Raw genomic sequence first — 12,535 nt, forward strand, 5'->3', positions numbered from 1 at the left:
TTAGATAAGTCAATTGTCAAACATATTTGATGGTCAATTCTCTGTATTTGTACTGTTAAAACTAAGTATAGTTCTTCCAATTGCAGAAGAGTTATGCGAGAAACAATCAATATTTCATAAATACTCACGTCACTCATACCGTCAGTCCACGTGGACTTATAATCTCCACTGTTTATCAATGAAAACATGAATCGTAAACATAAATGTATTATTATTAGCCGAAGCTGTCGGAAAGCGTATGTACACAATTCCATTGAAATATTCCTGCTAGATAGTCTGCGATAAGCAGTGGCGAGGTTTGGTGACATTTACTTATATATAATTAGGTTGGCTTAGAAACTTTGCGATAAGTTTTGTGGTTTTAAACAAAAAAAACAGAATAAACGGATTGTAATACCTGAATTGTCAAGGATAGTTCGATGGCGACAAGATTATTTGCATATGATAAAAGATTACCGAAGTTCTAATATACGAATGAGATACAAAAAGGGCCTAGTTCACGTCTGGTACCCTGCTTAAGCCAAACTCCTCCACAGGCAGGTAAATTTTATTCAATGAAAACATCAAATTCTAAACATAAATGCATTGTTATTGGCCGAAGGTGTCGAAAAGCGTATGTACACAATTTCTTTGAAATATATCTGCTAGATAGTCTGCGATAAGCAGTGGCGAGGTTAAGTGATATTTATTTATATACAATAAGGTTAGTTTAAAAACATTGCGTCAAGTTTTGTGGTTTTAAACAGAATAAACGGATGGTAATACCTGAATCGTTAGGTATAGTTCCATTGCGACAAGATTATTTGCGTATAATAAAAGACTACCAAAGTTGTAATATACGAATGGAGTACAAAAAGGGCTCAGTTCACGTCTGGTACCCTGTTCAAATCAAACTCCTTCACAGGCAGGTTCATTTTACTCGTCTAGTTCCTAGTATGACTACAATTAAGTATTTATAAAAATAAAAAAATTATAAAATGATCTACATCTATGGAAGATCAAAGAAAATTATCGGCAAGAGTTTTTATAATCTGCAATTGTTATTGAAAGAACTATGAAAGGATATCTAAAATTGTTGATTTTTATCAATTTTCAAGGCGCTGCATTTTATTGAAATATAAATCGAATGTATGCCGCCAAATATCATAGAAAAGTCTAAAATACCTCTTCGAATCTATTACCTCTCAAGAGAGGTATCAAATCTGTTATAATCAGCTTATGGAATTGAGAAAAGAAATCAGTTTTTATTTTTCGGAAAATGTGTTTATGTAGAAGAACTATACTATAAGCAAATAATGCTGACAATTTTTATGTATTATAAAACTCTACCTATGACCCTTAAGATTAGCATGCGATAATGCGAAAAAAGAAGCTTCTATGAAAAAGGAGGAAATAACTTACGTCGAATTCTTCGCACCACAAATAGAATATCTTAATGTTGTGTATGGTTTTTCCTTCCGGCAGCGTGAGAGCGATTCCCTCTTTTCGATATCTTCTTATGACTGCGCCACTTCCGGTTTCGTCTCTTAAACGGAAGCCGTTTTTGTCAGCTGTTTTATGCACACTAGCGTAAAAGTAGGCAGCTGAAAATATGAAAAAAAAATATATTAAAACTTATTTAGTGGGAATGGAAAAGACGGCAGAAGATTGATTTACAGGGCGTGGCAATTTCAATTTTTCGGTAAAGTAGTAAATATACACTAAATATATTACCAAATAAGATTAATTTTTTCAAACAATACATTGCTTGGAAATTTATAGATGATTCTGTATAATTAAACACAGTAATTCTGGTAAGAGTAGAAGAATTAATCTCCTAATCAAACTAAACTACCAGATAAAAAGTATGCAATTATATACAATTTAATAACGCGTTCTATACGGAAATTACCAGTCTACTTCATTATTGTACCCGACCAAGCACTTATCAAAAGTACCTCGAAGAGATTAGTTCCTCCAGTATAAGAGCACATATACAAAGAAAAAGAATAAATTTAAATTGATATCAAAAGTTGAGAACTTTTCTGACAGCCATACATGAGAAAGCTTTATTGTACGGTATTATTATTTATTGTAATTGCGGTCTAATCGAACTTTCTAGCATACTTTTATTAGTTTCACTTAATCGAGATGATCCCAGAAAAAAAGACATATTTTCAACTCTCTACACTTTTTCTAGCGATGTTCATTAAGTTTGATACCTTTTTTTTTATTAACAATCGTCAACGTCCTCCGAATAGCCATTAACTGCCGACATAACCTCCTCATTGTTGGAAAATCCTTAACCACCGAGAAAATCTGGCGAATAAGGTACATGAGGTAGCAATTTGAACTTGAATTCATTAATTTTGACCATTGTAATAACGGGGGTTTCAACTGGTGCATTGTCGTGATTAAACAACACTTTTTTTCTTCGTCAAATGCTGCGGTTTTGCTTGATTTCTTCGCCCAATCGTTGCAATAAGTTCGTATAGCACGCCTTTTTCAAGATAGTCAATGAAAATTATTCCACGCGCATCCCAAAAAACCGACGCCAAAACCTTACCTGCAGATGGAACGGTCTTTGCCTTCTTTGGAGCCGGTTCTTCTTTTTTAGACTATTATTCTTTTGCTTATGATGTGAAATAATGGACTCACGTTTCGTCCATGGCTATGAAACAGCGCGAAAATCAGAATTTATTTCTGTAAAACATTACCAAACACTAGATGGGAACATCTTTACGATGCTGTTTTTGTTCAATTGTGAGCAAACGCTGCACCCATCTTGTGCCCAGTTTTTTCCTAATCAAATTTTCAGTTAACAAGCGATGTAACGCAGTTTTTGAAATGTCTACTACATTTGCTAGCTCGTGCACTTTCAGTCGACGATCATCTAGTACCGCTTTTTGGATTTTCTTCAACATTTCTGGAGTCGTCATCCCATTTGGTCGACCACTGCGATGCTGGTCTTCGCAGGTTGTACGCCGTACGGCCTCTGCTAACCAATATTTTACTGTTGATAACGAAGGAGCAGTCTTGCCCAGAATAGAATCAAGTTCAGCTTTTATTTTGGTTGGGCTGAGGACTGAGGAGCACATTCCGATGATCAAATTTTCTGTTTTACAAATTCACTATTGATATTTGCCGAACAAATACTAATCAACTTGGCATCTTCAAACTTGAAATATATGCTATATAGATTGGGAACTTTCTAATACAGTGGTATTTTTCAAGCAATTACCGCCATCTGTAGGTCAGGTCAGGTACTTCTGGGACCATATTCGTATGCTTGTAACTGACTTTAACGTCTTGATTCAACTATCCGATTTAATTTAAACTCTGCACTCCTCAAAGACTGATTTCAATGTAATAATTTGACAAAATAACTAATTATTCTGATTATATTTGCTACGATTAATATTTTTCTTGTATCCCTTGCATGGGAGTAAGACAAATAAAGCTAATGAGCGAACAATTAAGTGCACAGTCCCAGATTTACGAAATCGAGGTACAACCATCAACACATCTGTACATATTAAAGATAAGTTTAATATAGTAAATTGAGCTTGAGAGCAGCTTAAAAAAATACAGTTGAAAACACTAATCAACAGGTTTTAGAGTTATATTGAAAAGTAAAAAATAACTAGTTAAAATTTAAAACGAGTGAAATTTATTACTAAATTTCGATAACACGATTTTACGTGATTTTGGTAAATGGAGTATGAAGGAAAGGGAAGACCTACTTTTTGGTTTGATTATTGCTGAAAATATTTTTAGACTTTCGTTAAATTAATGTTTTTACTGAAAATAAAATATTAGGAACAAATAAAAACATCCATTTGAAGTGATTTAATTCAGCTCCGATTTTCCTAAAAATTTAGAATGAATCTCTTCTTACCTTCCATATCAAGATTTACATGATCGCAAAGTGTGCAAATTGTTTTTATGGGGTGAAAACCACCCATTATCAAAAAATACCAATATTATAGTTTTTTCTACTTTTTTTCAATTTAAATGTTTTTCGTTTATGCAGCATAAATATCTTAACATATTGTATACTAGAAAATTTATATATTTTAAAGTATCAACCCTTAGAAATCTTTAAAAACTACCCTTCTGATGAAAATAATGTAGGAAAAAATCATTTAAAGATTTAAAAAACTGCAATTTCGATATTACCATGAAAAATTTATAGCATTTTAATGAAATTTAATTGGTTATTGATTTTTATTATTCAACCCTTGAAAACTACCCCTTTGCAAAGAATGAAATAAAAATAAATCTAATGACTACCAGCTTTTAGATTTTGCATTCTTTTTGGTATAAGTTTCTTGTCTCTACTTGAAGTAATTTTTAATTGTCTATACCCTGTCAACCCTTAAGGAACCACCCCTTTGATAAAAAATAAAAAAAATTTTATCGACTGTTAATGTTTTGATTTTGAATTCTTTCAGTATTCAAGTGTATCCAAACACGAAGTGATTTCAATTTCAATTTCAAATTCTTATTTTTTAGTTTTTTAGGTAACTCCATTAATTTTGAAGCTATCACATGCTACAAAAAAACCATTTTAAAGGTAATTTTCAGGGCTACAAGCTTATGTATATTAGAAGGGCTTGAGACCCTCCACATTTTATCAATAAAGGGTCAAAAGGCTTTGGATAAATACATTATAGTGACAGATTAATTTGGTTATATATATAAAAATTTTTATGCTACAAAGAAAGCAAAATAATCGTCACAAAAAATGTTTTGATTTGATTGTTTATTTGTTTTTATATCTCTCATAGATATAGAGAAAAAATGAGCAAAAAATATATTTTTAAAAATCAAAAAAAGTATTATTTGAAGCTCATTTTTTTTCAAAATTATGAATTTCTCACCAACCAAACTTTCAGATGTCGTGAATAACATCCAAATATAGTATTTATTACAAGAAATAAGTTTAATTTTTATTTTCAATGAAATAGCATTAGTTTTAGTACAATTTTTTCTTAGCTTTAACTATTGTACATCATATCTCACTGAAATTTCAGTCGAAACGACTTTTATCAGTGCTCATTTGAAAGGTGTTTTTAAGTACTTTGAAAAGTATTTCATGACTTTGTTGAAAAATGTACCCTTTTCCTGTTATTCGAAGTTAAATGCTCAATTACATAAAACAAAAGCTATTAAAATATCTATAACTTGCTTTAGGTAGAACATTAAGATCTCAAAATAAAGCTTAATTTCTTTGCTTTGTTATAAACTTCATTTTTGTCAATCACACTTTTTTCGATAAAATGCATCATTACAAAGTTATAAGTAAAAAACTATTGAAAAATGCAGTTTTTTTGACGAAAAATCGTACTTTTCAATTAAGAATAACTCAAAAGCTATTGATCTGGCGAAAAAACATTATATTACATTTTTTTACTTTGAATTTACTGGTATTTCGATTTAGAGTTATTTTGGGTGAAAAATTTTCCACCCTCTATCATCTGTCAAAATTTCAAATAAATGGGTGCTGCATTGAAGAATTCGGAGGGGAAATGCTTGAATACTTGTCCTAATTGTATTATTTTTAAAAGGATTTGATATTTTTAGCTAACTTTTCATGAATTTGATCTCACAAATTATGAAATTCCATTCCATAAATCGCATTTATACGAATACAAATCATTCAAATTATTCGCTCCTGAAAGTTTTCAAATGTTTACATCTAATTATCTCCTTTCAAGCTGATTCTTGGCTCTAGGTTCCAGTCTCAATACTCAGGTAAGACGAATTAGCTATCAAATACCTTCATCTTCTAATTTATACGCTTTCATGTGTGATGATCTGGGGGTCAGTAGTCTGTATATACAAACTCCATCCTCTACGTAACAGAATCTGTAGGATGTACCCATCGACTTTGTGTGTTTATTGTCTATTAAGGCGGATAATAAGACTTCTATTATTATTCGTAGATTGGTCAACAGATCTTGCTTGGTTTTATTTTCCTAGGAGTGTCTTTACTATCCTGTAACCAATTCCACGAAAGAGTCCAAGTCCTACGAAGAGTTTATCCGCTCCTACTTTAATCTTTATGATTTTACGATTCCTCGAGCACCAGGGTAGCTCATAACTAATTGGGTTTCTAGATACTCAGATCTATAGTTGCTGCTTTTTATATAATAAGATCATATCCTGTTTTTGATAATTACTTTGGTATTCTCCAAGCTTTTAGAATGTCGTGCCCGTTTACTTTTATTACAATTTAATTTGTTGTTTTGGGTTCATCTGTATACCATTTAATGGAATTTCTGTTAAGTTATAATATTCGGTTTTTCCCATAGCTAAACTTTTTTGGTACTCCATCTTGATGTATCTCCCAGATATGACCATTTTTCATAAGAGGTTTCGCTTTACCTTTGGCGACTCCTCTGCAGATTCTTATTGAGCGTGCCCACAAAATTTCGGACGCTATGTAGAAAATTACTTCAATAGACATAGGTAGATATGATATCCTGTTAACAAGGATATATATATAACGCTTCTCGTTGTCCTTTTTGCCGCTCGTATGGTTATGAACGATACTTAAATATTTCTTTAGATAAGTACGGCGAGCTTTTATACCCGTAGACATTCAAACCCCGTCTTATAATAAGGTAAAAACTAAACAATGATCAGCTATGAAGCTTGAAGCTATTTACATTTGACGCTACATTTATTTCGTTCTAGTCTAATTCGCACCAAGAGACCGCATTTCAGACTCGAGTCCAACGTCGAGCGTCAGTATGAAATTGCACTATAAAGAAAAAGTTTTATCTGGGGTAATAGCTTTTTTTGAACTCTAGGTACTCGACAAGTCCTTAAGCAGATAAACCTCCTTTCATTTTCCATCTCTCTTCTCATCAACGTAAATTGTCCTTGGGAACAGCTTTAGAAAGGTCTTAAACAACAACTAGATTATTTTTTTGATCATATCTTTTATATTTGATGTTAGTTTCCAGAAAGAACTTGAAAAGAAAAAGTTGAGAAAAGTTAATAAGATTTTATTAAAATACTTCACACCGAATATGCTATTTCCAAATTTGAATAAATGTTCCATGTAAAGAGTTGTATAAAGGGAGGACTACAAAAAACAATCTGTACCGGTATTTAGCAGTATTAATTGGATTTTTTAAGAAATATTAGAACGTACAGTAGTATTTGAAATACCGAAAAATTTGTATTTCAGAGTGAATTAAAACAAATGTTAATTTGATATTCATATTTTTCTTCTGGTAGTGACTATCCTAGCATGGTTAATCAAATTTTGTTGGTTGTTGAATCGAATAATTTTGTAGTCGATATTTGTTTGCCAGAGTTTTTCTACACCATGGTCAATTATGGTCGCATTTTTTGCATGGAAGAATCAGCTGCAACAAGCCACATCGAATGTGACACCAATATTCAAATCCAATGAGGCGTTTAACAAGAATATATCTTCACTATTGGTCGCACTACATTACGACAAAGTCTTTAAAAAAGTTCCACATGGAAAAGAATACGGGGTAAAAATTAATGGAGAACGGATCTCCTGGGTCTCTAGAATCTAATAAATTCTGTTATTGCATTGTGATAGGAAATGGGAGATTGCTAAGACAAAGTTCATGGTCTTGAGCAGCATCTCAACGCGTCACCTCAGATAAATATGCTTGAGAGGGTCTTCAAATTGAAGTACATCACTGAGCAACTGGATCCGGATGAGGAAATTAGTTGCAGGATTGAATCGGCTTGTGCAACTTTCTAGAAGTTTCTGGAATCACTATTTTGTACAGACAGTCTGAGCTTGAAACTAAGACAAAGAATGAATTTTTTTTACACTCTGAATGCCACTACAATCAACCGTAGAGAAGAATTTGAAATGTGCTTACATGGACGAATAGTCATGTCTTCAGATGAAATCATTATCGGCTGTTATAATGAAAAGCGAAATAGAGGGCCGCAAGGGCGTGGGAGGAAAGCAAATTTTCAGGTTGAGGCACATTTGGGAATGGACATGCATCTAACAATTATTTAGAGTGACTGAAAATAAAGGGGGTCCTGACATAGGACAATAAAAAGAATTCCAATTTTAATTTTCAAACACAAGCTTTGACCTACATCTTCAGTGCATCCGTCATGTACTTTCTTTGCTATCGTTAGATCACGGCTTTTAAAAACATTAATTTTGATGAAAGATGTTCTAACTGTAGCCAAATACTCTTGGATCATTATGATGGATCCTGAATTCAAATTCAGTTCTAGGAAATAACAACCAATATTGAAGGTATTAATCGGTTCAGAGTGGGTTGTTGACTAAATGCTTCGGCCGATTATTTTGAAGTAGAATGCGCAATTAAGAAGTATGTTTTTGCGCACTTATTACTTGATATTTTAATTTATCTCAAGAGATTCATTCCTGAACAGTTATTTCGTTTTATACTAGAATTAGTGATTTTCTAAGGCAAATTCACTTTATTCAATTGATGTATTTACAACGAAAAATATTAACAAAATAAATTCTAAATGGTGTTAATTTATACTGATGATTTGGATGAAAATGTAAATGGTCTAAAACTTTTATAAAAACTTACCAGGTCCTTGTCCGTCATATGTGAAATCTTTAATAAACAATGTCCTCGCATCAACGGCGTAAACTTCGCCAGACACGCCGTGATGTAATTCAGAAAGTTTTCCTATCAGTTTTCCGAAGTATTGTGCTCCATGACAGTTTTCTGTAAATAGAATGAACGGATTAGACTTCTTTGGAATGAAATTTAATTTCTGCGTCTTTTGGGATTTGATAATATCCAAGTTAAACACAAAGAACTTGTATAGGTCTATTGTTTTTCAATATTTGTACACTTAACCGTAAATGGACGGTGTTGAGTGGGCACAAATTCTTAAGTATGCAATAAAACATTGATAGTTGTATAAAAATAGAAGATGTTTGTAAATTAAGTTCAAACAGATAGCAATAAATGTACGCATGGTATAAATACAAAAAACTGACAGTTGATTAAGACAGAACTATATCCGAACTAGAATACGATCGGCTTAAAATACAGTAGATGACATACAAAAAAATATAACAGACACTTTCTGATTTAGAATAAAAAGTTAATGCTGGAAGCAGTGGATAGAAAAATCAAGTAAAAAAGTCATCGCACTCTCGGCGCGAGAGACCAAAGTACATTTTTTGGCACTAGCAATCAGTAATTATCGATGAAAATATTAATTTATGAAAGGACGTTTCCAGGGAGAAAAGTATCAATAATGAAGCCAAAAATTTCTTCCATTTCTGCACATTTACAACTATACAAATTTTTCCTGTGAGGAGACATCGCTGCTATAGTCAGACGGACAAAATGCTAAAAATTATGTGGAGCTGAACTGGATGTGCGGATTACCGTAGACAGTTCGAACAAACCAATCGTGGAGAGCTAAACATCAACAACAGATACTTCTCCATCTCTCAGTTTGACAGTAAAACAAAAATCAATCAATCTTCTCATATCTTCTGCCCTTTAATTATTAGAGAGGTTTTCGCTCCATGTCTTGCGGGGTTTTCCAACGCTTCGGCGCCCTAAGGGCGACTTATCTCTAGTTATTTTGACCATTCTGTCGTCATTCATTTGATCTATGTGTTCGTTCCACTCTCTCTTTCTTTCCAATATCCATTGTCAATCTTCTTTGTTCATCTAACGTCCTCGTTTCTCACCTTGTCAAAAAGTGTTTTTCCATTCTCTTTGTAAATATATTTGTTTCGGAAGATTGTAAGCTGAGGTTTGTGCTGCTTTTGCCGCTTGGTTTCTTACCTTCGCTTCGACATCACCGTATCCTGTTATTTCTATGCCTGGATACTCAAATTTCAACTCTTGTTGTATAATTTTCACCGTCGTGCCTAAAATGGTTCAAGTGGACAATCGGGGTCTACGGGAGACTCGGTGGGGGTTTACGTAGGACGTGACAAAAAATGGGGGTGCACAATCGTAACCAGGAGTAATATTTTGAGAAAATTAAGGACTGTTACTTGCAAAAAGTTGCATCTAACATATTTAGTACAAATATTCATAATTTCCATCCATCTAGTACATCCCTCTCATTAAAATTATATTTTTTTTGTAATTACCATTGTAGAAGCGAGATTATGTTATAATAAGTGTTTAATTTTGATTATAATACGAGTGTTATAACAATAATAAATAAAAATGTAATAATTTATTTATTTCAATAAATATTTACTATATTTATTTTTACCACTCCGAATGAGAAGTTTTCTAACTAAAATTTATTGGTTCTTGTGCTGTAAGTCCTTGGGTCACCTTTTCAATTGACCAGGTTTTCCTTTTTTGATATCCATTCACAGCACAATCAAATAAAATGTAATTAAGAATTTGTTTAGTTGAATTTATTATTAAATTATTAACTCTATCAAACAATCAATCCTAACCTATTTTTTTTAGATAGATAGATCTAATCTTCACATTTTTTCGAGATTTGGAAATAGGTAGTATTATATCTGCAGGTGAGGGGGTCACCGGATCCAGCGAAATTTTAAAACTGTTCTAGATGCCACCGAGGGGATGAGAAGAGTGTTTTGTTAGTGGATTTCTGTATTCACAGATTTCCAGCATTGAGGAAAATATGATAATAGCGGATAAGCTTGTGGAACTATTGTCGTTACGATGTTTATGTTTAGTCCAAATTTGTTAGGGTGACCTTTAATTTTTTCTGCTTTTTAGCATTTATTTCACATATGATTTGGACGTTTCATCACGTTTTAACTGCTAGGTTTGTCGTTTGAACATATAATCTGTCTTTTCTGACAAATTTCACTTAAGATTTGCATGAGGGATTGGAAGTTCTGCACGTATTTATCTATTAGAGGTGGTTTGCGAAAGAATTCCTAGTTTTTTTGAAATCGTGAAAAGTTCAAGATAATTAGTGATCGCTGCATATTATATTTTCTTTTTTCATATACTTTCACTTCAAATATTTCAAGTTCCAAATAATTTTTATCAAAGTAATATTTCACGTAAATATATTAAGATTGGTTTTAATTGGCTTTGAGACAATGTTTAAATATTTGAAACAAACAGATGATCAAAAATCTTCTTATCTCTGAATCACCCTGTAGTCTCAACGGTTGAAAAATCTGACTACAATAAATATTTTTAGGTGTCACAGACTATTGAAAAAAGAGCTTCCAATAAAGTGTATCTAATTTCATGGAACTAATTGCTAAATTTGAATACTTTTTCATGTCATCGCATTTTATTTATTCCAACTTTGATTGAAGGGGCATTCATGAGAAATTAAAAAGCTTTTCTTTAACGATTCCGTCCCAATTTATCTGATTGAACATTGAATTTAATCGAAATTCTTTCAGTTTGTTTTTATTCTTTCAGGTCTTTTAATAAAGACTTCTTTTACAACCAGTTCCTGAAAAAAGTTCATTTTCTTTGTGTGAAAAAGTTTATTCTTTTTCTGATGGAGCTTTGTTTGTCAAAACTTAGAGTTGGGAAATATTTCAATTAAAGATAAAAGTAATATGATCCATATTAATACAAAAAAATTGCGAGAATTGTTCTCTAAGAATGATTTGATTAACAGATACTGCTGATGATAAAGTTGTTAAAGTCTATTGTGTGAACTATAACTTTTTAATAATCAGCATAATCATCTATTATCGAATAAAGTTAATATTCATTGTTATTGATAAAGTTATAATTATAAAAAATAAAGTTTTAAGATAGACAAATGAAAAGAAATATTTAAATTTGGAAATGGCTTTGAACCAATTGTAGAAGCATATTTTCCATTCCGATTGAGGTACTTCTAAAAGTGGTAATTTGAACGCATCAACTACTTCTTCAGGTGTGGAAAAACGTTGACCTCACAATTTATTACTGATCTGCGAGTATAAGAAGAAATAACTGTGTACCAAATAAGGACTGTGCGGCGGAAGACTCATCAATTCAAATAGCATTCGTGTGACAACACATTCTGAGTACGTCACGATTGGTAATGTCAATTATCAGTATTGCCATACGTTCAATAATGTGTGGACTCTCGATATAAGAGGTCTTTGATTTGAAAGTTGCGCTTAGAGTCTTATTTTTTGTTTATTACGCATGTATGCATTTAATGCGATTTGCTTCTCAAATTTGTTTAGACGCCAGAAGGTTTCATTATAAAAATTTTCCAAACAGAGCATTGCTTCTTCTCCTCCTTCTCTCTCCTCTCATAATATGCATTCACGGATTGCTGACAATTCATAAAACATTATCCAAACAAGGAACCAATATAGATTTACTTAAAATTTTTGTGCAAACATTATTTGATACGGTCATTCTTCATTGAGGGTACTTGAGTTTCGCAGACCTAATTGTATTTATTGTCAAAAAAGTCTGGAGCCTTTTCGATGGTGTGAAAATATGAACTTCAGCAAACATTATGGGGTCTGTACTCATCAGCAATGTTATTTGTTTCCAAAGTACATAATCCATTCTTCTTCTATAATGCCACTCGCTTCCTCCAAGGCTTTGTTTTATATGTTGCGTAT

The 12,535-nt window shown here is 32.3% G+C and overlaps 1 protein-coding gene across 3 annotated transcripts in view; it reads right to left on the bottom strand.

Moving 5' to 3' along the window:
• The window catches only part of LOC130448322 (protein Skeletor, isoforms B/C), an 83,272-nt gene that overhangs the window by 52,167 nt on the left and 18,570 nt on the right, over window positions 1-12,535 (bottom strand). For all 3 annotated transcript variants that reach the window (XM_056785611.1, XM_056785612.1, XM_056785613.1), the window contains exons 2-3: window positions 8,562-8,702; window positions 1,402-1,583 (exon numbers count right to left, since the gene is read on the bottom strand). In XM_056785611.1, coding sequence (XP_056641589.1) covers window positions 1,402-1,583; window positions 8,562-8,702 — 323 coding nt within the window. The remainder of the gene's footprint in view (window positions 1-1,401; window positions 1,584-8,561; window positions 8,703-12,535) is intronic.

The sequence above is a fragment of the Diorhabda sublineata genome, chromosome 8 (assembly GCF_026230105.1).
Source record: "Diorhabda sublineata isolate icDioSubl1.1 chromosome 8, icDioSubl1.1, whole genome shotgun sequence".
Lineage (NCBI taxonomy): Eukaryota > Metazoa > Arthropoda > Insecta > Coleoptera > Chrysomelidae > Diorhabda > Diorhabda sublineata.